General features: G+C 42.3%; 1 protein-coding gene across 3 annotated transcripts in view; it reads right to left on the minus strand.

Moving 5' to 3' along the window:
- ARFGEF2 (ADP ribosylation factor guanine nucleotide exchange factor 2) overlaps positions 1-21,534 on the minus strand; it is a 97,206-nt gene that overhangs the window by 34,626 nt on the left and 41,046 nt on the right. For all 3 annotated transcript variants that reach the window (XM_032256045.1, XM_032256046.1, XM_032256047.1), the window contains 16 exons: positions 20,160-20,394; positions 19,382-19,481; positions 18,528-18,667; positions 16,663-16,771; positions 15,655-15,838; positions 13,523-13,634; positions 12,774-12,979; positions 9,771-9,855; positions 9,497-9,668; positions 8,735-8,886; positions 8,522-8,650; positions 6,997-7,155; positions 3,607-3,754; positions 2,347-2,446; positions 606-646; positions 334-503 (listed from right to left, as the gene is read on the minus strand). In XM_032256045.1, the coding sequence (XP_032111936.1) occupies positions 334-503; positions 606-646; positions 2,347-2,446; positions 3,607-3,754; positions 6,997-7,155; positions 8,522-8,650; positions 8,735-8,886; positions 9,497-9,668; positions 9,771-9,855; positions 12,774-12,979; positions 13,523-13,634; positions 15,655-15,838; positions 16,663-16,771; positions 18,528-18,667; positions 19,382-19,481; positions 20,160-20,394 (2,242 nt within the window). The remainder of the gene's footprint in view (positions 1-333; positions 504-605; positions 647-2,346; positions 2,447-3,606; positions 3,755-6,996; positions 7,156-8,521; positions 8,651-8,734; positions 8,887-9,496; positions 9,669-9,770; positions 9,856-12,773; positions 12,980-13,522; positions 13,635-15,654; positions 15,839-16,662; positions 16,772-18,527; positions 18,668-19,381; positions 19,482-20,159; positions 20,395-21,534) is intronic.

Consider the following 21,534-nt stretch of genomic DNA (forward strand, 5'->3'; position numbering starts at 1 on the left):
CCCAGGCTAGAGTGCAATGGCATGATCTCGGCTCACTGCAACCTCCGTCTCCTGGGCTCAGGCAATTCTCCTGCCTCAGCCTCCTGAGTAGCTGGGATTACAGGCACGCGCCACCATGCCCAGCTAATGTTTTGTATTTTCAGTAGAGACGGGGTTTCACCGTGTTGACCAGGATGGTCTTGATCTCTTGACCTCGTGATCCACCCGCTTTGGCCTCCCAAAGTGCTGGGATTACAGGCGTGAGCCACCGCGCCCGGCTTATCACTTCTTTTTTTGAATTCAGTTGCCTACTTTTTTTTTTTTAATAGCAATGGTTTTTAAATTTGAAGTTACCTTATTGAAGTGATCTCCAATCACATGCCATATGCGAGACCACTGCAGTCGGATCCGATTCATGTTGTAGTATGATATCTCCACAATCTTCTGCAAGCTGAACATGCGAGGATGGTGGGGGGAGGCCAGTTCATCCATGGACACAGCACATAGCCAGCGTACAAAGTCAACTACAGGCCAGACCCAACAATACACGCAAAGCCTCATTAGGAACAGTTAGACAGTTACAGCATGAGGCTTTTGTAGTTGGCACAGGTAAGTCAAATACATACCTATAGCATTTCCATCCAGTCTGGTAGATCCAGTAAAAATTCTAGGAAGATAATTCCAGACAAAATAAACATTAGGCTGGGTGTGGTGGCTCACACCTGTAATCCTAGCACTCTGGGAGGCCAAGGAGGGTGGATCACGTGAGGTCAGGAGCTCGAAACCAGCCTGGCCAACATGGTGAGACCTCATCTCTACTAAAAATACAAAAAATTAGCCAGGTGTGGTGGTGGGTGCCTGTAATCCCAGCTACTTGGGAGGCTGAAGCAGAAGAATCACTTGAACTCAGGAGGTAGAGATTGCAGTGAGCCAAGATCATGCCACTGCACTCCAGCCTGGGCAAGAGAGCCAGGCTGTGTCTCAAAAAAATAAAAATAAAAAAATAATAATAATAAATTAGATTTGGTAGCCTGAGGGCAATTCTGCTTCTGTCTTAGCACTGGGCATAAAAGCCAGATGACCTCTGGCCACACAGGCTTTTTCTTTTTAATTACATTTGGAAGCTAAAGTTTCTCAAACTCTCAGACAAGGCAGAGAGGAAACATTAGGTCTGACGCCTCCACCAAAATAAATGATGTGGCATTACAAGTATAGAACAGGTCAAGAAAAGTAAACTGAGTTGAAAGCAGAAAAGCCTATAGTAAGCAGAAGACAAAGTAACAGATCAAAAGAGGGGGGAGCCCAGGCACAGTGGCTCACACCTGTAATCCCAGCACTTTGGAAGGCCAAGGCAGGCGGATCACTTGAGGTCACGAGTTCGAGACCAGCCTGGCCAACATGAAACCCTGTCTCCGCTAAAAATACAAAAATTAGTCGGGCATGGTGGCACATGCCTGTAGTCCCACTACATAGGAGGCTGAGGCAGGAGAATCACTTGAACCTAGGAGGCGGAAGTTGCAATGAGCCGACATTGCACCACTGCACTCCAGCCTGGGTGACAGAGCAAGACTGACTTAAAAAAAAAAAAAAAAGATATAGTAAAAGAAATGATCAGAAGTAAAATGATATACTAGAAAATATCTATTTAACACAAAGAAGGCAATAATAATGGAGGAAGAGGGGAAAAAAAAGACAGGACATTACATGCACTTAACAACAAAGGCAACATACATGAGTCGAAAAAGGATAGAATTAAAAGGAAAGATGTTGGCAGAAGGAAACCATTTGGTTAATAAACAGAATATAATGAGTATCAAAATAATAAAAGGGGAAGATAGACAATTAAACAATGTCCAGAACAGGCAAATCTGTAGATTAGTGGTTACAGTGACTAAGAAATGGGGGAAGCAAAGAAAAGGAAATGGAGAGTGATTCCTAATAAGTATGAAGCTTCTTTATGGGAAACATCTCTCCTGGATTTTTATGTCAAGTTTTGAAGTAAAAAGAAATAATGGAAAAGTTTTGAGGAAAAAAAGGAAACTGTCAACTCAGCCAACTCTTATTCATGTGTAGGCTTTCGATCCTATACTCTTCTTGAGATTTTTTTAAAAAGTGATCTCTACTAAGGAAACAAGGTAATTTAAAACACCAACATAAGCAAAAAACTCTTTGTTTTTGACATAATTTGTCACAATTTTAAAGTTATAACTTTTCTAAAGGTTGAAATTCAAATAAATGTGACACTTAATCCGTAGCTAACGACACTTATATCAGTTAAACAAATTAGGAATCATTCATGTCCAGTAACTACAGAGAGGCTTCCAAACCACTGGGTAGTTCAGGCTCACTGAAAAATAAAATCATTACCTGTCCACAGCTACAACCACACTCTGCGAGCTGGTCTCACCAACCGATTCTTGAAAGCTGGCCATCTGTCTTTTATCCACTCCGCCACTCACCAAATTACCTGAAACACAATGCACAAAATCAGCAGCACTTCAAAAACAGTAAAGTATTTAGAACAAAGCATCCTGTTATGTCAACATGCAGAGACAGGGGACATAAGAATAAATCTGCAAGTTCAAAAAACAAACATACTGATGATAAAATTAAAGTTATGCTTTGGCATTTGGCATTTAAAATACATTGATAGTATAAGCTTTCTTGTTTGTACCAACCAATACCATTTTTATGGTATTAAAGGCCTGTATTTAGGAAAACAAATTTGAATCAATTGATGTTAATCCAGAGCTCCCAGAACATGTAATGGCTCACACCTGCTGAATGCTTGGTGTGCTTTATGGAATTTCATTCCACTCATCCTCACGAGCACCTAAGAAGTGGGTGCTATTACAATTCTCCATTTCTCTAGAATCCATACTTTTAACCATTACACTGTACTATTCCATTCACTAAATGGGACCTAGAAGCCTACACTCTGTAGTTGGATGGCTAGGGGTTTGAATCATACTACCAAGAGGGCAGTATGACATTGCTCATATCTTTTCACTCCGTGCTTCATTTTTCTCAATCACAAAATAGAGAAGATAACAGTCCCTATTCTCATTGGATTGTTATGAGCATTAAATGAGTTGAAATATATAAACTGAGTGCTAAGAATATGACGTGGCGCATTTGTTTGTCCTATTTACTATTATTACTATGTTACATCAATCAGAAGAGTCTCTTAATCCAATGTATAGCCAGAGAAATAATTCTACTTGCATAAGACTACTGTTTAATTAAAGCCCCCCCTGCCCCCCAAAAGATGGAAGAAATGTTGAAATCTACCCTTTAAAATCTAGAGACACAAATACATACCACTCTAATGTCAGGCACTAGAGATCTGGCCATTTTAAAGCAAATGGTTTTTCTTCCCAATATAGTTACAGGTATAGAAAGAAAAGTAATGCACCCTACTGATTTTGGTAAAATAGACATTTTACTCAACAGTTTAATCACAATTAAGAGAGCTGAAGCAGCATGTTCACTTGCATTCATGAATACACTGTCAGATGGCACAAAAGGAAGAGACAGCTTACATAACAGTCCTGATAAGGTATGAAGGGTTTCATCCCGGTTAACTTGCAAATCTGTGACTGTCAGCTGCGGGGCTTGGTGTCTTACCCAGGCCAAGGCCCATGAACTCTTCTCCTGCCAATGTGTGGCTCTTCAGGCTCCCTTCTCTTTCACGCCCAGATCCAGACAGGTAACGGGTCTTCACACCCGTTCCTATCAGCTGAGCGAGCTCCAGCTGGCTGATGCATTTCAAGATCTAAGAGAAAGAAGGCATGAAGAAATGAGCTCCTACCTTACAGCCTAAAAAAGGGAACAGTAATCTTAATTTAGTAATTAAAGGAAAGTTGGTTCAATGGAGTTATGCCATATAGGTGTTTATGCAAATTTAGTAAGCTCTCAATAAAGAGAGAAAAAGCATTGGACTGAGGTGGGGGATTCCTTCCACTATGCCACTTAATAGGCACACCACTTAGTCATCCCCACCTCCTTTTTCCACTCTCCCCCTGAGATGACAACACACCAGCCTCACTGGCCTCAGTGTTGCTCCTTTAACTTGTCACCTCTTGTCCCACCCCTGGAACTTTGCACTCATTGCTCCTTATGCATGGAATGTTTTCTCCCCATGGCTCGCTCCTTCAATTCCCAGCTCAGACATGTGTGTCCCTCTCAAAGAGATCTTTCTTGACTATCCTGAGATCATACCTTCCCATTACCAGGCCCTGCTCATACTTTCTTTTTTCTTAGTGTTTACCACTTTTTGGTATTATAACATATATTTATTTATTTGTTTGTTTCCTGCCTTAAGTGCCAAGATGGCATTTACTCTGTCTTGTTCACTGCTGAACACTTAAGTTCCTGGCACTTAAAACTGTTGGCAATCGTTAATTGGTTTAACTAAAGGAATAAGAATATGCTCTAGAGCAGGCATGCAGTGGGAGGTAAGACTGAATCTCCTGGTCCTGAGGGATGCCTCTGGTGCTTGAGGATGCAGACCTGCACACAGGCCCTCTCCCACCTGAAGCTTAGCTGTAGAAACAGAAACTGGTCCCAACTTATATCAGAGGAAACACTGGCTACATGAAACTTACTGAGGGATGGCATGTAGACCTCCAGGGAAACCCTGAGGAATTTTCATGGGAACTTCTTACTGAAGCTCAGTGTTGCTTTTCACGCTGACCTTACAATTCAGTCCCAGAGTCCACTACACCACCGAGCACTGCAGAGTATCTTTACTTATACGTTGCTTTTCTCTTGACTGAGAAATGGACTTAATTCCACCAAAGAGAATCATCCCCTGATTTCTTCACACAGCATGATACTGTTAAATTATTATTAGTAAGCTAGTAATGCCCTTTCTTTTGCAGAAGCTGGGGATAGCTGGAATTCGAAGTATGTCACCAATGCTGAAAGGCCAAAGGCTTATTAGTTCCAAGCTGATTTCTCAGGGCTTCTGACAACCACAGAGGTAGCTAATTAATTTTCAACATTTCTAGATCCTACCATAACACTTGGCAGGCAGCAGGAACTTCATATTGGTCATACCTCCCAGCCTAAAAAAAGTTTTAGAAGAAAAGGCAAGTATTCATTGATTCTCTAGCTATTATGACTCCTTAGAAGGCAGGAAATGATTTTAAAAAGCACACACCTCAAAAATTTTTTTTTTCCTTTTAGAGACAAGGTCTTGCTCGGTTGCCCCGGCTGGAGCACAGTGGTACAATCACAGCTCACTGCAGCCTTGAACTCCTGTGCTCAAGCAATTCTGCTCCCTCAGGCTCCCAAGCAGCTGGGACTACAGGCACGCACCACCATGTCTAGCTATTTAAAAAACAATTTTTTTTTTAAAGATACGGGGTCTTGCTATGTTGCCCAGGCTGGTCTGGAACCCTTGGTCTCAAGCAATCCTTCTGCTTCAACCCCTAAAAGTGTGATTACAGGTGTGAGCCACTATGCCCGGCTGTAACTCAGTTATTTCTAACATGGGCTACTCAGAGTTGTGACAGAGAGAGGGAAGGCTGGTGACGAGGGGCGAAGCCAGGTGCCACAAAGAAGACAGCCAGTAACACTGCTGAGTTCTTACTACGTGCCAAATACAGTCCCAAGCCCTTTTCCTTCTCATCACCACCCTATGAAGGCTGCAGAGATAAAGAAGGTGGGACTTGGTGACAAAGTAACCTCCAGGCAGGAAGAGGTGGAGCCCCAAATTGGGCCCCAGCTGCCAGGCTCTAGAGCCTTTACTCTGAGCCACTTGGTCCACATGGAGAAGAAGGATGACAGCAATTTTCTTTCTATGTCAAACCGTCCTTTACATTCTCCATAGCCTCATCTCTATTCTTTCAGTTTTCTCTCTAAACAAAACAGTAATACATGCAGATGGTAGAAAAAACTAGAAATGAAGAAAAACAAGAACAAAACAGTTTCCATTAATTCCATCACTCAGACAAGAATGTTAATGCTTTGGTCTATCCTTTCAAACTCCGTTCTCTGTGCATTTTCCCACAAGAGACAACGCCGTACAATGTCTTATAACTTATAATTTTACTGTGACTGTTTTCCCACAATAGTCTTCAATACCATCTTTAGCTTTTTTTCTGAAATCTCTTTTAATCCATAGGTACCTCCTCCCTTCCACTTATTTTTCTTGCAATTTATTTGCTGAAAAACCTGGTCATCTGCTCTACAGGTCTGTCACACCTAGAGTTTGCAAGCTGTACCCTCATATCTAACAGGCTTCTCTGTTCATTGTTTCTCCTGTAAACTGGCAATATAGGCTTGAATTGATTCAGATTTGAGTTGGGGCTAGCACATTTCTTAGGTAGTATTGTGTACTTCCATCAGAGAGCACATACTATCTGCCTATCTTTTCTTTTCCACAACATTATTTTAAATGGCTACATAACCTAAGGAATGCTGTACCATACTTCAAAAAAACAAAAAAACAATCTCTTATATTGTTGGGACATCTAGTTCTTTTTAACCCAGCCTTTTCCCTAGAACAAATAAAACTGCAACAAACATCCTTTTAAATACATTGTTGTACACATAAGTAATTGCATCCTTGGGTGAGAATCTTAGAATACTGTTTTAAAAAAATGTAAACTCACTAGCACTCTCCTGAACAGTTCATTGTGACTGCCAACCATTTCTAATCAGGCTTCTGGCTTTGTCTTAAATTTATATTGATCATAGGAACTCCCAACCTCCCAAGAGGTACATAATGACTTTTAAAAAAGTGGCATTAATGTGGAAAGAAAGCTGCAACAACAGAAGTACACTTCATGGGGGACACTGGCTACTGGGTGCAAGGGTGCTCACTGTGAGCTGGTGCACCTGAACTCGCCCCCACCTTTCACAGCCCCAGAGAGGGTGATTTTCAGATACACGGGGTACAGTGAGGCTTGACTTCAAGAAAAATTGAATTGACCAAAAGAGATCAACAATGAATAAAAGGAAGTCAGGAGTCATCCTAACTGAGAAAAGGCAATTCAAAGAGACACATACCTCATGCCAAGAATTCCCAAGGTAGTTGCCATCAGTGTGAGCCACTGTGATAAGTGTCTTAATGGTGTCGATGTTTTTCTGCTTCATTTCTGTGATGCTGGAGCTGGCTGTGAGCAGGGAGAAGCGAGCAAGAGCCTGAACATAGGCATCTCGTTCCAGCTGTAACAGAAGCCCGAGAGAAAACACTGTGACTCCAACCCTAGTGTGGCCATTCTCACATCTGCAGGGCTGGCACACTGGGCTTCTCTGATACCTTTTGTATGCACACTGACTGGCTTTCTGCACATTAACACAACAGTTATTCCATGCTAATGCCCTCTCACTTTTGAAACATCTTGCAGAGGCTCTCTATGCACTGCCACATGTTTGAGAAGCAGCTTTTTCCTTTCTAATTGACTTCAAACTTATCTGTCCCATGTTCCATTACGTCTGCTGAATGCTAAGATAGTCACATAAATTGTGACATCTCCAACAATTCTGCCAGGCAGGTCTGTTTTCTTAAGTTTACAAATGAGGAAATGAATTGGTATCTTGGAAAGACATTAGCTGGGCCAATGTTACATGGCTGGAGAAGGGGCAGAGCTGGGTTTTGAAGCCTAAATGGTCTAACTTCAAAGCTTGTGGTCTTGGTATAAAAGAAAATGTCTAACTGTAAAATGAATGGGAACAGAAGATTGAGTTTTTAAAAATAAATGGGGTGCAACTTCTTACAGACTTACAAAGTGATTCATGGGATTTTGCCAACCTCCTAATTTCATAACAGTTTCAGAATTATATTTCATTTATTTGCTTAAGCTTTTCAAGTTTCAGAAGGTTTACAGACATATTCATATTGCACTGAACTACTTGTTTCTCCAGGGAAGAGTTGGAAACATGGGAAATTATAATAAAAACTGATCTTAGAAAATAATATTTTTATACACCAAAGTAGGCAAGTTAGGCAGATGAACAGGAAGTCTGTTTTGTCAAGTCCAGTCAAGTAGCTTGGACCTTACCTTTTTTTTTTTTTTTTTTTTTTTTTTTTAATGTTGAGATGGAGTTTCACTCTTGTCGCCCAGGCTGGAGTGTAATGGTGCGATCTTGGCTCACCATTACCTCTGCCTCCCGGGTTTAAACGAGTCTCCTACCTCAGCCTCCCAAGTAGCTTGGATTGCAAGCATACACCACCACGCCTGGCTAATTTTGCATTTTTAGTAGGGATGGGATTTCTCCATGTTGGTCAGGCTGGTCTCAAACTCCCGACCTCAGGTGATCTGCCTGCCTCAGCCTCCCAAAGTGCTGGGATTACAGGCATGAGCCACTGTGCTTGGCCTACCTATTCTTAAAGACAGCTTTAATCCATATTTCCATTTTTGCCCCTAATGAGCTGTCATCATAAAGCTATGGATTTCTTGTTAGTAGGCATGAGTAAGTAGTTTGCTAAGACTCTTGATTAACTGACAATTTCTGATCATTTCTAAGTTTTGCCAAATCTAAAAGAATACAACCCACGAGTATCTCTGGAGTGTTGCTGACTTATACCTACCTGCATTCCAAAGATGCAGGCAATCCGGATTGCACATCGGATGCCTTCCAAACACAAGGAGGCCACTTCAGTGTCGTCACAGTTCTGGAGTCCAATGCTGTAGGCTGCCAACAGTGGCGTCCACACCAGCTATCAAGGAAGGAAGGTTTCGGTAACATCCAGAGTTTTAGCATGCAAAGAGCAGAATCCGGCTTAGCCACATTGGATACTCACTTTGAACATTGGCCGGACGTGGTCCAAGTGAGTGGCACTTGTAAACGGGGCTTTAGCATGGCTCACAGCCTCCATCAGAGCTTTGGCTGTTTTAGCCATTTGCTCCATCTCCAAATTGTACAGGAGCCGCCGCTGCTTTTCACTAGCCACATCTATAAAGTAAGAGCATGACAGGTGTGGCTAAGTCACTGAGGGCTGGCTACATGCCATGCACTGTTTCAAAAGATGCACAATGTCTAACTCATAAATCCTCCTAACCATTTCATGAGTCTGTTACAAATATTATTACCATTTACAGATGAGAAAAATGAGGCAGAGGGGGTAAGTCACTTGCCCAGGGTCATACAATTACTAAGTAGAGGAGCTAGGACTTGATCTACGGCAGTATGGCTTGAGAGCCTGCACTCTACACCACAACCCTTTGCTGCTTCTCAAAGAAACTGACAGCTCCCCAGGCGCCATAACTAAGAGAATTCTAATCAAGGTGGGCACAATCACCACTGAATTAAAGCAAAGTTTTAAGGAATACTTTGTGGGAGTAATTTAGTTATCAGATTACTACTTGTAAATTCCTTCTTGCTCCTCATCAGAAATCTAGCAAGACAGTGACATTATAAAAGACCCAATAATAATTAATTCAATCACATTTCCTATTCAGATATCTAGATATGTACATTAAATTTATCACCACAGTACCTAATCATGCATTCTGATACACTCCGGAATTAGAATTAAAAGAAATAATTTGCGATTAGAACTTACTCTGCTTTGTAGATTTGGTTGCAATACTGTGCTCTTTTGTTTCTTTCATTGCAATTTTCTTGCCTTCTATCTCTTCATAGATGCTTGAGAGATACTCTTCTGGCAGGTCTTTACTATCATTGATACCCCGATTCATTTTAATATACTGCTCTTTTGTCATTTTATTTTTTACCTGAAATTAAAAAAAAAATTACAAACCATTTTAAAAACATCCAACTGCCCAAGTAAAACCACTTTTAGCTACTACAACATGTAAATCATTAAAGTACTTTACCTGAGGACTGTGCAAGTCTGTAGTTAGCATAATAATTGAATATGCTAGGACATAAGCAGTGTCAGCACTAGCAAACAGAGTTTGCCTGGAGGAAAAAAATTCAAGATATCAACATTCATGGTAATGAGGTTTGGAAGGTACAATGCTAACAGAGACACACTTCACAAAAAAAGCAGCCGACTACTCCCCCCATTCCAAATGAGGCAGGAGTTTTCGTGCTTTCATTATCACTGAACAAGACATAGCAACCCGAACTGTAGAAAAATCTCATTAAGAATCCGTATTAGCCGGGCGCGGTGGCTCACGCCTGTAATTCCAGCACTTTGGGAAGCGGAGGCAGGCGGATCATGAGGTCAAGAGATCGAGACCATCCTGGCCATGGTGAAACCCCGTCTCTACTAAAAATACAAAAAAATTAGCCAGGCGTGGTGGCACACACCTGTGGTCCCAGCTACTCGGGAGGCTGAGGTGGAAGAATCGCTTGAACCCAGGGGGTAGAGGTTGTAGTGAGCCGAGATTGCGCCACTGCACTCCAGCCTGGCGACAGAGCAAGACTCCGTCTCCCCCCTACCAAAAAAAAAAAAAAAAAAAAAAGAGAAAGCATCATATTTTAGGCTTCTTTGGCAAGGTGTGGGGGCTCACACCTGTAATCTCAACACTTTGGGAGGTAGGTGGATCCTTGAGGTCAGGGGTTTGATACCAGCCTGGCTAATATGGTGAAACTCCGTCTCTACTAAAAATACAAAAATTGGCTGGGCATAGTGGCAGGCTCCTGTAATCCCAGCTACTCGGGAGGCTGAGGCAGGAGAATCACCTGAACCCAGGAGGCGGAGGTTGCAGTAAGCTGAGACTGCCAACTGCACTTCAGCCTGGGTGACAGAGCAAGAGTCTATCTCAAAAATAAATAAATAAATAAATAAAAATGTAGGCTTCTTTGAATAAAGCAATTTCAAATAAATTTTTTAAAAAGACCCCAAGGAGCATCTGGGGCCAAGAATAGAGCAAGGCAAGTGGGCACATCAGGAGACCTTACATTCAGTGCTGACCCTCAGAGAGGGCATCTCACTACATTTTGCACACTAACTGCCTCGAGTGCCTCCCCCAACCCTCCCCCAATATTTCCCCCAAAGGAAAATATTTACGTTGTTCTAAACAACATGCTGGTGAAGTCTGACTTTTTTGCCTATGCCAGAAGAGAAAGACAACATGTGGATGCACAGACTTATAAGATATGAGGCTGAAGCTAGAAGCTGTCCTGTCCAAACTATCCATAATAGGAAAAGTAGAAATTCTGAAGAACACAACAAAAGGTCTTTTAATATGAGATGTAATTGGGTCACATATTAACTGACTGAGCAAAACAGACCAAGGTTTCCAGGTCCACAGAGGAGGTACGTTTAAAGTAAATAGCATCTAATTATGCCTTCAGAGAGAGATCTAATGTCTATTTGGTTAAAATGATCATATGGTGCCTTTGCCAATCCTGCCATCTCCTGGGGACAGCATGCTATATGCTGGGAGGACTGGGACCAATTAATATGAAAACAAAGTTGACTTTAGAGGCAAACTGTTATTAAAATGTTTCAAGCAGGTGTAGTAGGTCACATCTGTAAATCCCCCACTTTGGGAGGCCGACGCTAGGGGATCCCTTGAGGCTATGAGTTCAAGACCAGACTGGGCAACATGGTGAAACTCCATCTCTGCAGAAATGTTATACAAATGATTAGCCAGGCACAGTGGCACGCACCTGTAGTCTCGGCAATTCAAGAGACTGAGGTGAGAGGAGTGACTGAGCCCAGGAGATCCAGGCTACAGTGATCCGCGACCATGCCACAGTATTCCAACCTGGGCAAGAGAGCAAGACTCTGTCTCAAAAAAAAAAAAAGAAAGTTTCTGCTGAGCAATTTCTACATTATGGTCACAGTATATTCAGACATATTTCTAATTTAATGTTCAGTGGAGAGAACATGAACTTTTTTCTTTTTTTTGAAATAGAGTCTGCCTTTGTCGTCCAGGCTAGAGTACAGTGGCGCAGTCTTGGCTCATTGTAGCCTCCGACTCCCAGGTTCAAGCGATTCTCCTGCCTCAGCCTCAGAGTAGCCAGGATGACCTGGCTAATTTTTTTGTATTTTTGGTAGAGATGGGCTTTCACCACATTGGCCAGACTGGTCTCAAACTCCTGACCTCAAGTGATCTGCCTGCCTTGGCCTGCCAAAGTGCTGGGATTACAGGTGAGAGCCACTGCGCCTGGCCCAGACATGATGAGCTTTTGAGTTAGATAAATCCATATTCAACCCTGGCTCTGCTCCTTACTAGCTGATTAATTCTGGACAGGCTGCTTAATCTCTCAGATTCTCAATTTCCTCATCTGTAAAACAGGGATACTATTCCCGGGCTTGCCATTTATTAAATGAAATGCATGTAAAATCCATGGCATGGCTCATACACAAGAGGTATTTAATAATGGTCTGTTCTCCTTCCTATTTCCACTTCTTACAAAATCACGAACCGCCCATCGAAAAAGGTCCCCAAATAAAATCGCATACTTTGGTGGTTTTTATTAGCTATGTAGCCATTTCTGTAACCTGCTCATCAGTATGTAATCAAAGAAAAACCAAAATCCTTGAGACCTACTCCATATATTAAATCAGGGGGACTGTTTTTGATTAGGGAAGAGGTACCCAATTGTCTCCTCTCAACTTATGAAACTACTCTTTTATAGAAGCTAACAGCACAGAGCTAACAGCACACGCTTTAGCTGTGTGATCTTGGGCAAGTTAACCTCTCTGGTCCTCAATCTCTTTGTCTTGTAGGATAGAGACATAAACAGATTATGTGAGGTCTTATGTGAAATAATCCCTTAGCACAGTGCCTGGCACACAGTAAACAAAAGCTCTAGTTGCTTGGAACAGATATACAAAGATTAAACCCCAACCAAATTAAAACTAGTGTTCTGAGGCAGGCAAACAGATGATCTGGAAGGGACTCAAAATCAGTGCTCACCCTTGGTTGCATTCTATGTATCTTGCAGCAAACTTCTCCATTAATCGGTCAATCTTTTGGGCTTCCCCAGGTAGGCGGAAACCTTCTAGGAATGTCCGCAGAGCTGAGACAAATTCTTTTTCACAGAAGTCAAGCTGGTCCACGTAGGCATACATCACCTCCTTGTTGAACCTTGCACTATCGCCCAGAAAATCGCCTACTTGGGTCTGAAACATATACATTCACTTATATCTAGAAATTGTCAAATACAAACCCACAGCAAAAGCCAGCAGCCAAGGGGTGGAGTCAGAATAGCCTGGCCCTAACTGGTCAGAACAGGCTGAACTAGAGTGCTTAAAAAGCTAGGGAATTCCCTGATCTGCCCACCTACCCACCCCTTCCAAAAGCAACCTGTCCTGCATGGATGAAGGAAGAGGAGGGGAGGCACAAGAGACTTAAAATGGAGAGAATGACGGGGCACGCTCAGGTTAGTTGTAGACAGGCAGCCAGAAGAACTGTTTCTAGCATTCAAGGAACATTTCTAGCTCTGACACTCACCCAGCAAATACACAGCCATCTGCTAGGAGGCTAGTTTATTCCCATCAAAGAGCTTTCTGCAACACTAGCCAAAGGGACACACAGGACTGTGGTAACCAAGGAGTGGACAATAGACAGTGTACTCAGGGCCACCCAATCTCAAGGTAAAAACTGGTAAGGGATCACAATCGCCTGACAGAACTCACATGCAAGTGCTACAACCCCAGCCTTACAGAATCCAGGCGCTCCTCCTGGTGCAGGAATTGGGCTATGTCTTCAACTGACGTTCCCAGCATGCCCTGCTCCTGGAGAAACTGGATCCCCCTCTTGGGTTTCTTGTTGAACCTGTTTCAAGCAGAGATGGGACACAAGCTGCTTATTTCAGAACCTGGAGGATAGCAAAAGCTGGTATTTGAGATAAATCATAATAGAATACTAGGAACAAGCGATCACATATAAGCTAGTAAGGTCACATCTGTCCTAGCAGCTTTTCCAAATTCCACCTTCAATTTCTGACCCAGCTATGTCTGGTCAGAGTCTGCTGGTTGTCACTTCATATCCATGCTGCCCTTCTCCAATACCAATAGAACCCTAGGTGTTTAGTTGGGAACACAGCCATGTGGAATAAAAACATTTCCCTGCCTCCCTTAAATCAAGGATGGCCACGTGATAAACTTCTAGCCAGTGAGATATGACCAGAGGTGGTGTGGGTACTTCTAGGAAGGATTCTTAAACAAAGCTGACTCAGGAGGGAAGTCTGCTCTTTTCTCTTTTTGTTCTTTCCCTCTTCTCCAGAATGTCTGTGGGATGACTGGTACCCTAGCAGTCATCTTATACCATGAAGCCACTCTCTCTGGCTAAATATGGTGAAGCAGACAGATAAAAGGCACCTGGATCTCTGATGTTCTTAAGAGCAACCATAAGAGCCTTAGACCTGTCTGCTTTTGGATTTCCTTGAGCGAGAAATACAGAGTTAAGCATGTTATTTTGTATTTATTTATTTTTTTCCCTTTCTCTACTTTTTCTTTTTTTTTCAAAGATACAGGGTCTCACTGTGTTGCCCAGGCTGGTCTGGAACTCCAAGCGATCTTCCCACCTTTGCCTACCTAAGTGCTGGGATAAAAGGCATGAGCCACCATGCCCAGCCCATTTTGTATTTCTTGTTAAAGGAAGGCAAAGCTAACCAATGTGTATAGACGCAACTTATTATTTACCAGGCCTGAAGCTGGAGGGTGATATTCATGTGTAAGCACAAACTGGCAAGTGTCATGAAAGACACAAATGGGGCAAGGACAGAAATTAACTTGGGATCTGTTCAGATAGTGCAGTTGCCAAAGTTGGCCTCTTTGAGGAAGAGATGTTTTACCAAGTCTGTGGAATGAAAAAGAGCCAAGAGAATTTCAAGCAGAAGACACCATGATGAAAAGAGCTGGAGGTGTTCAAGGGACTGAAAATACATCATGTGACTCGGGGGAATTGGCAGGAGATGAGATCAGCAAGTGAGGCCAGAGGCTGGGTCAGGCCATGGCGCAGAACAGGAAAGCTGGAATGATTTAGGCAGGAGAGTGATAAGACTTGATTTATGTTTTTAAAAGATTACTTTAGCTGCCGTGGGCAGAATACACTGGAGGGAGGTAGGGTGGTGAGGGTAGAAATGAGAAGATCAAATTAATCAATTAATAACTGAGTACTGTAACTTCAACTTTTAGAATAAGTTGAATTTACTAAGTTATCTAGTCATTTACAAGTTGGAATATGATATATGACTTTGTATATGTTGATGTGTGTAAAAGATTGGAAAGAAACATATAAAGATTTACCAATGATTGTGATGATGATGTTGTGATTATATGGGAGAATGTCCTTTATTTTTCAAAGAGATTCGGCTGAGGTCTCATGTTGGCTACCAATTACTTTCAAATGGTTCAGAAAAACATACATATAAAATAAAACAAAGAAGACAAACAGTAATTTTTTGGCATGTTGAAATTTTTCATAATATATAGTTGGAAAAATATGCTACCAATGGTGAGTTCCTCAGGCAGTAATTTTATGAATGATTTTTACATTCTTACTTTATACTTTTCCGTATTTTCTAAATTGGTTTTATTATTTTCATTAGAAAAGGAAAAATAAATGCTGTATCAACCCACAAAGGTATTAAAAGTTTTCTCTCTTGGTGCATAGACATACACACATACTCATTCACTCATTGCCTGGATCAATCAGGCTTGGCTACAAGGGCCAGCATCAGCCTTTTGTAAACAGGCATTTCCTTTTTAGAAATCAGTCCCAGGTTCCCAGAGAAAACATGGCTTTGCCAGAATCCCTGAGAGTGGAAGGCTGGAATGGCAGCCACACTCACAGCTCGATGCCGTGTTCGATGATTTCCTTTTGTTGCTTGATGACTTCAAACTGCTCAGGGTCGTCCTGAATGGTTGTCTGGGTCCCCGAGGACACTGTGGACTCCATGGATGTCACACTACACCGTCTCGCCATGTCAAGGCCTTTCCCATCCCCCATTTCCTGATCCGCAAGCCTCTCCTGACCTGCAGGGACACAAAAGCAAAGCAAATCAAATAAGCAGGTGGGACACAGACACAGCCAAGCAAGGTCTGGCAGCACGGCCCCCTTTCCCAGATCTGTAATAGCAACAAGTCTATACCATAAGGAACATAAGCATGAAACCTTAATATTACTCAGATACTTTACTTAAAAACTTATTTCTTCATGGAACTTGATGAGCTAATTCTAAAATTCACATGAAAAAGTAAAAAGGGTAAAAAGCAGTCAAGACAACTTAAGAACACTGAATAGGAGGACTTGCCCTATAAGGTACCCAAAACAAGTGTGGTATTGGTGTTAAAACAGATAAACAGAAAAGAACAGAAAATCCAGAAAGAAGGCAGGGACAGTGGCTCACATCTGAAATCCCAGTGCTTCGGGAGGCTGAGGCGGGAGGATCACTTGGGTGGGAGGATCGCTTGAACCCGGGGGTTTAAGGCTGCAGTGAGCTACAATCACATCACTATACTCTGGTAATGGAAAGATACCCTGTCTCTTAAAAAAAACTGAAACTGCACAAACAGACTTACATACATAGGAAAATATGGTATATCATAAGGGTGAGGCTTTGAATCAGTGAGGGAATGAGCAACTACTAAAAAGGCACTGGAACAACTGGCTATCTGAAACAATGAAGTTCCAGCACAACTCCAGATGCATTAAAAGCAGGACTTTCAAAATAATATAGGTATTTAGCAAACTGAAAAGTCTTTTTCAATTCTAAGACAACTATAACAAGATAACTGTTCCCAGCAGTCGTGGGAGCCTATTATGAATAGAGGTGGGTGTGGCAGCAATGCTCTCTTACCGAGACTGGTCTGGTGGTTGGGATTCACATACAGGTCTTTGCTCCACTCCACCATGCACTTGAGAATGGACACGAGGCACTCCAGGCCTTTCTTCCTCAGGCTGAGCTCCTAAGGGACAAAGTGACACAGGGTAGAGGCTTAACAGAAAAATGAAGAGACATCTACGGGGCTCTTTGGGACCCCTGTGAGGCTATGGGATAAGACAGTCAGTGCTATTAGGGATGAAACAAATCCAAGGCTAAGAAATGACAAGTATTAACGATACATTGCAAAAACCCTGGATATCTCTAAATGTGTGCATTATAAACATCCCAGCAGCAAAAATATGGGATATGCGGTTTCCTAAAATGAACAATGTTATTTGAATTTTCGAAGTTTTCATTCACTGCTTGTGTGATTTAAAGAAAAAAAAACCTTAAATTTTAAAAATTTTTTAAAAAATAACAAGGTCTTGCCAGCCACAGTGGCTCATGCCTATAATCCTAGCACTTTGGGAAGCCAGTGCAGGTGGATCACCTGAGGTCAGGAGTTCAAGACCAGCCTGGACAACATGGTGAAACTCCATCTCTACTAAAAACACAAAAATCAGCAGGGTGTGGTGGCAAGCACCTGTAATCCCTGCCACTCGGGAGGCAGGAGAATCACTTGAACCCAGGAGGTGGAGGTTGCAGTGAGCCGAGATCACACCACTGCACTCTAGCCTGGGTGACAGATGGGAGATTCCGTCTCAAAAAACAAAACAAAACAAAACAAGGTCTTAACTAGTGACTCTGAAAAAAGGAGAAAAGAACCTTGAATTATGTAGCAAGTAAGTAACTCTGGATACAATGTATCCCCTAAATACCACAAATACATTCCAATTTTAAGGCTCACTCTTTAAGTAAATAAAAATGCTGACTTTCAAAAATAAATAGCATTCTTAAATAACAAGTTGAATATGAATATATCTAACAAAAATGCAGCTGGACACGGTGGCTCACACCTGTAATTCTAGCACTTTCCAAGGCCGAGAAGCGCAGATCACAAGGTAAGGAGTTCAAGACCAGCCTGGCCAACACAGTGAAACTCCATCTCCACTAAACATACAAAAAAGTTAGCTATGCGTGGTGGTGTGTGCCTGCAATCCCAGCTACTGGAGAGGCTGGGGCAGGAGAACTGCTTGAACCCGGGAGGTGGAGGCTGCAGTGAGCCAAGATCATGCCATTGTACTCCAGCTCTGGGAGACAGAGCAAGACTGTCTTGGAAAAAAAAAAAAAAGAAAAAAGAAAAAAATGCAAATATATTAGATTCAAAACAGCATCTCAGGCAGCAAAGATCTCTGTGATTCTAATGACAATTATGACCACCTTTTAGGAAAAATGCCCATACACCAAAATTCTTCACATAAATTGGACCAGTTCATTCAGAAGCCTAGAGTTAAGCATCCTATTTTCTTTGTAGGTACTCTAAATAGTAGTCTGCTACTAGGCAATCTTCTTTGCCTGTATGCAGACTGGGATCCTGTTTTCCACACTATCTTTGGAAGGGTGACTGAGAATGAATTTGCTTCCAATGGGTCTCAGCTCAAAGGTCACCTTCTAAGGTACTACCCTGAGGACCCCATTAAGAATTACAGCACCTTACCTCCAGCACCTCACCTCCAGCACCTCCTCTGCTGTCCCTGTTTTAGTATTCTCTGAAGCCCTTATCATCAACTGAACTGACTTCTTTAATGTCGTTTCATGATGGCAGGAATTGTGTGCATACATATGCATGTTTTGTTTACTATATCAAGGACAGTGCCTGTCATGTGGTGGCAATCAATAAATGTTAACTGGAATGAATGAACTTTTAATATAAGTGATTGTCCGCAGTGTTTTTTTACCTGTAGAGGTGTCATTCCAAGCTCATGTCCACTTCTTCCCTGAGCAATTTTGGATAAATCATTTACAAGGCGCTCGAAAATGTTAGCAGCATTTAAATCACAGTCGTAGTTGACATAAATATCCACAACACACTGGGCATCTTGGAAAAATAACATATAAGTATCAGAAATTCTGATCAAATAGCAGTTATGTTTTCTTACCAAACAAGATCTGTTTGCCAACAAATTTCCCCAGTGAACTACTAACCTGGTGGCCACATCTCACTCAGGAAACACATGTTGGACGTACTAGGAAGCTGGCAGAGAGGAGGCCATTATCAGGCCTGCTTCTGAGCAAAATGAAATCTCAGGCAGTTCATTCCACCCATCCAAGGCTCACTTTTCACATCAAGGAAGGGGCTAACGACTACCTGATCCACCTCTTAAAGTTGTGTCACTCTTACAAAATTGCATTTGATGCCAGACAAGTAGGATGCTTACTTTAGGCCACCTAATTGTATTGTGTAAGGTAAATGCACATGTACCACAGCACCCAATTGGTAGCACCAGTATCTCAGGTCCTGTGATTAACAGTGCTCAGCTTGTAGGTAATGTGACCAAGTGTCCCAGTTTGACAGGATTAGGGGATTTCTGGGACATGAGACTTTTAGTGTTAAAACCAGGAAGTCCTGGGCAAACCAGTCTGAGTTGGTCATCCTCTAAAAAAGGAGAGGTGGGGCTAGTCATTAAGTCAGAGTTAGCCTTTAAAACTCTAAAAGGAGGGGTTGAAAGTCTTAATGTGAGCTTTGGCAAATTAAAGCATCAAAAGTGTTTATGAGTAAGTCCAGTGGATGAGTGTCCCCAGGTGAAAATACCTGCACAGATCCTTGTCAGAGTCTGAATGACCATCCATCTGTGCTCAAAAGAACTTGTTGATGTTTCTAAAATGTTCAGGAAAATTTCTTTGAAAAAGACCTATATGACATGAAGACAAAGGAGGACACTAATTAACAGTTTCAACCAGGGCTCAAAACATCCAAAGTCTTCAGCAGCCAGGCCGATCCTGCAGTAAGTAAAGCACCCTGGGCAGAAGGAAAAGAGTGGGGCGCCTGCCCAGCTGAGCAGCACTGTGACCTTGGCCTTGGTGGGGATGGCTGGCGGGGGGTGGCGGCCATCAGGGGAGCTGCCAAGTGGAAATGCAGGACCCATGTTGTGACTTTTTGGAGACAAACCAGATACCTGGATTTTCATGTAAGGTAGGATTTCTCAATTTGGCAACTAATCTAAATGATTTCAAACAATTTACAGACCAAACAGACATATTTAGGGGTTAAGCCCAGCACACAGACCATCTCCTTTGGTTAAAATGAAAGGCACAGAAGATCTGGGGGCAGTAACTTTTTATAAAAAGATATTCTCTTACTCATTCAAAAAGTTCTGATTTACTGGGGTGCTAGCTGATGCATATGCCATTCACAACCCTCCCTGCCCCTGCCCATCCCTGAGTTCAGGGATGGTAAGATATGAAACACTTTCATAAACTATTTTCCTAATGCCTACAGTAATATTAGCAGCATTCTCAATATTGAGTATTATTATTAATGACTAATAATGATAGTAAATAATCAAATGAAAAAAATTTGGAGTCCATACCTCTATCTGCATTTTCAAGTGCATTTTAAAGTTTGAAAGAAGAGTAAGAAAAATGGCAAGAGAGAGCTCAAAGACATCAGGCACTGAAGAGACGCCGTTTTTGGACAAGGCCACACAGAGATATTGCTTGATTGCATTGATGAACATCTCATGAGTCCTGAACACAGGGCCAGCATTTTGCAACACAGAGAGAAGCAGCTGCAGGGAAACCACCTTGGAACGTAGCTCATGGGATCTGGCAAAGAAAATGAAAAACCACAACAGTGCTAAAAGATAAAATGTCAAACAGTATGTTTCTTGAGAAGGCCTTGCTCCTCTGACAATGAGCAGAATTTTCTGAGAAGCCAATGAGTTAAGAATTAATAGCACCTAAATGTCAGGAGAACGAGGGCAGATGGCATGAGGTGGGTCCTTCTGGAACTGCAGGCCCTTTGAGAACAAGAGCTGCCAACTCCTTTTTGTCCCTCTCCATCACAAAGTAGAGAATACAGCAGGAGCAAAGTAAGCATCAACTGACTCTGGAGAGAGGGTTGTGCAACTGCACTGATGGAACCAAGACTTTATATCACTTGTGGGAGGCTGAGTCACCTGGCTCACCCTATCTTCACGCACCACGAAAATGGTGCTCTATCCACCTACCTCACAACCCTCCCTCCCCGCTGCCCATCCCTGAGTTCAGGAATGGTAAGAAATGGTAAATTTTCGAGAACTATTTTCTTGACATTTATTTTTATTTTTTAAAATTTATCGTTTGAGACAGAGTCTCGCTCTGTCACCCAGGCTACAGTTCAGTGGCAAGGTCTTGGCTTACCGCAACCTCTGCCTCCTGGGTTCAAGCGATTTTCTTGCCTCAGCCTCCCAAGTGGCTGGGATTACAGGCATGCGCCACCATACCCGGCTAATTTTTGTATTTTTTGTAGAGATGGGGTTTCGTCTTGTTGGCCAGGCTGGTCTCGAACTCCTGGCCTCATGTGAGCCACCCGCCTCAGCCTCCCAGAATGCTGGGATTACAGGTGTGAGCCACCACATCCGACCTATTTTCCTAATACTTATGATAGTATTAGCAGCATTCTCAATAGATGAGTTGAGGATTATTAATGACTAATGACAAGAACAATAGTGATAATTTATAAAGTACAAGGCCCCATGCTCAGGACAACATTGATATTTCATTTAATCAATCTTGTAAGATGATTTTCCATTATTTCCATTTTTCAGATGAGGCTTGGTAAGTCCTATAGCCAAGGAACTGCTCTCAAGTGGAGGGGCCAAGATCTAAATGCAGCCTTTTCTGGCTCTGAAACCTCTGCTTTCTTCACTCCACAGTGCTGACATCCTTGTAGTAGTTTGTTTAGTGCAAAGAAATGTCTGGTTT

The sequence above is a fragment of the Sapajus apella genome, unplaced genomic scaffold, assembly GCF_009761245.1.
Source record: "Sapajus apella isolate SASKATOON/1434 unplaced genomic scaffold, GSC_monkey_1.0 scaffold92, whole genome shotgun sequence".
NCBI lineage: Eukaryota > Metazoa > Chordata > Mammalia > Primates > Cebidae > Sapajus > Sapajus apella.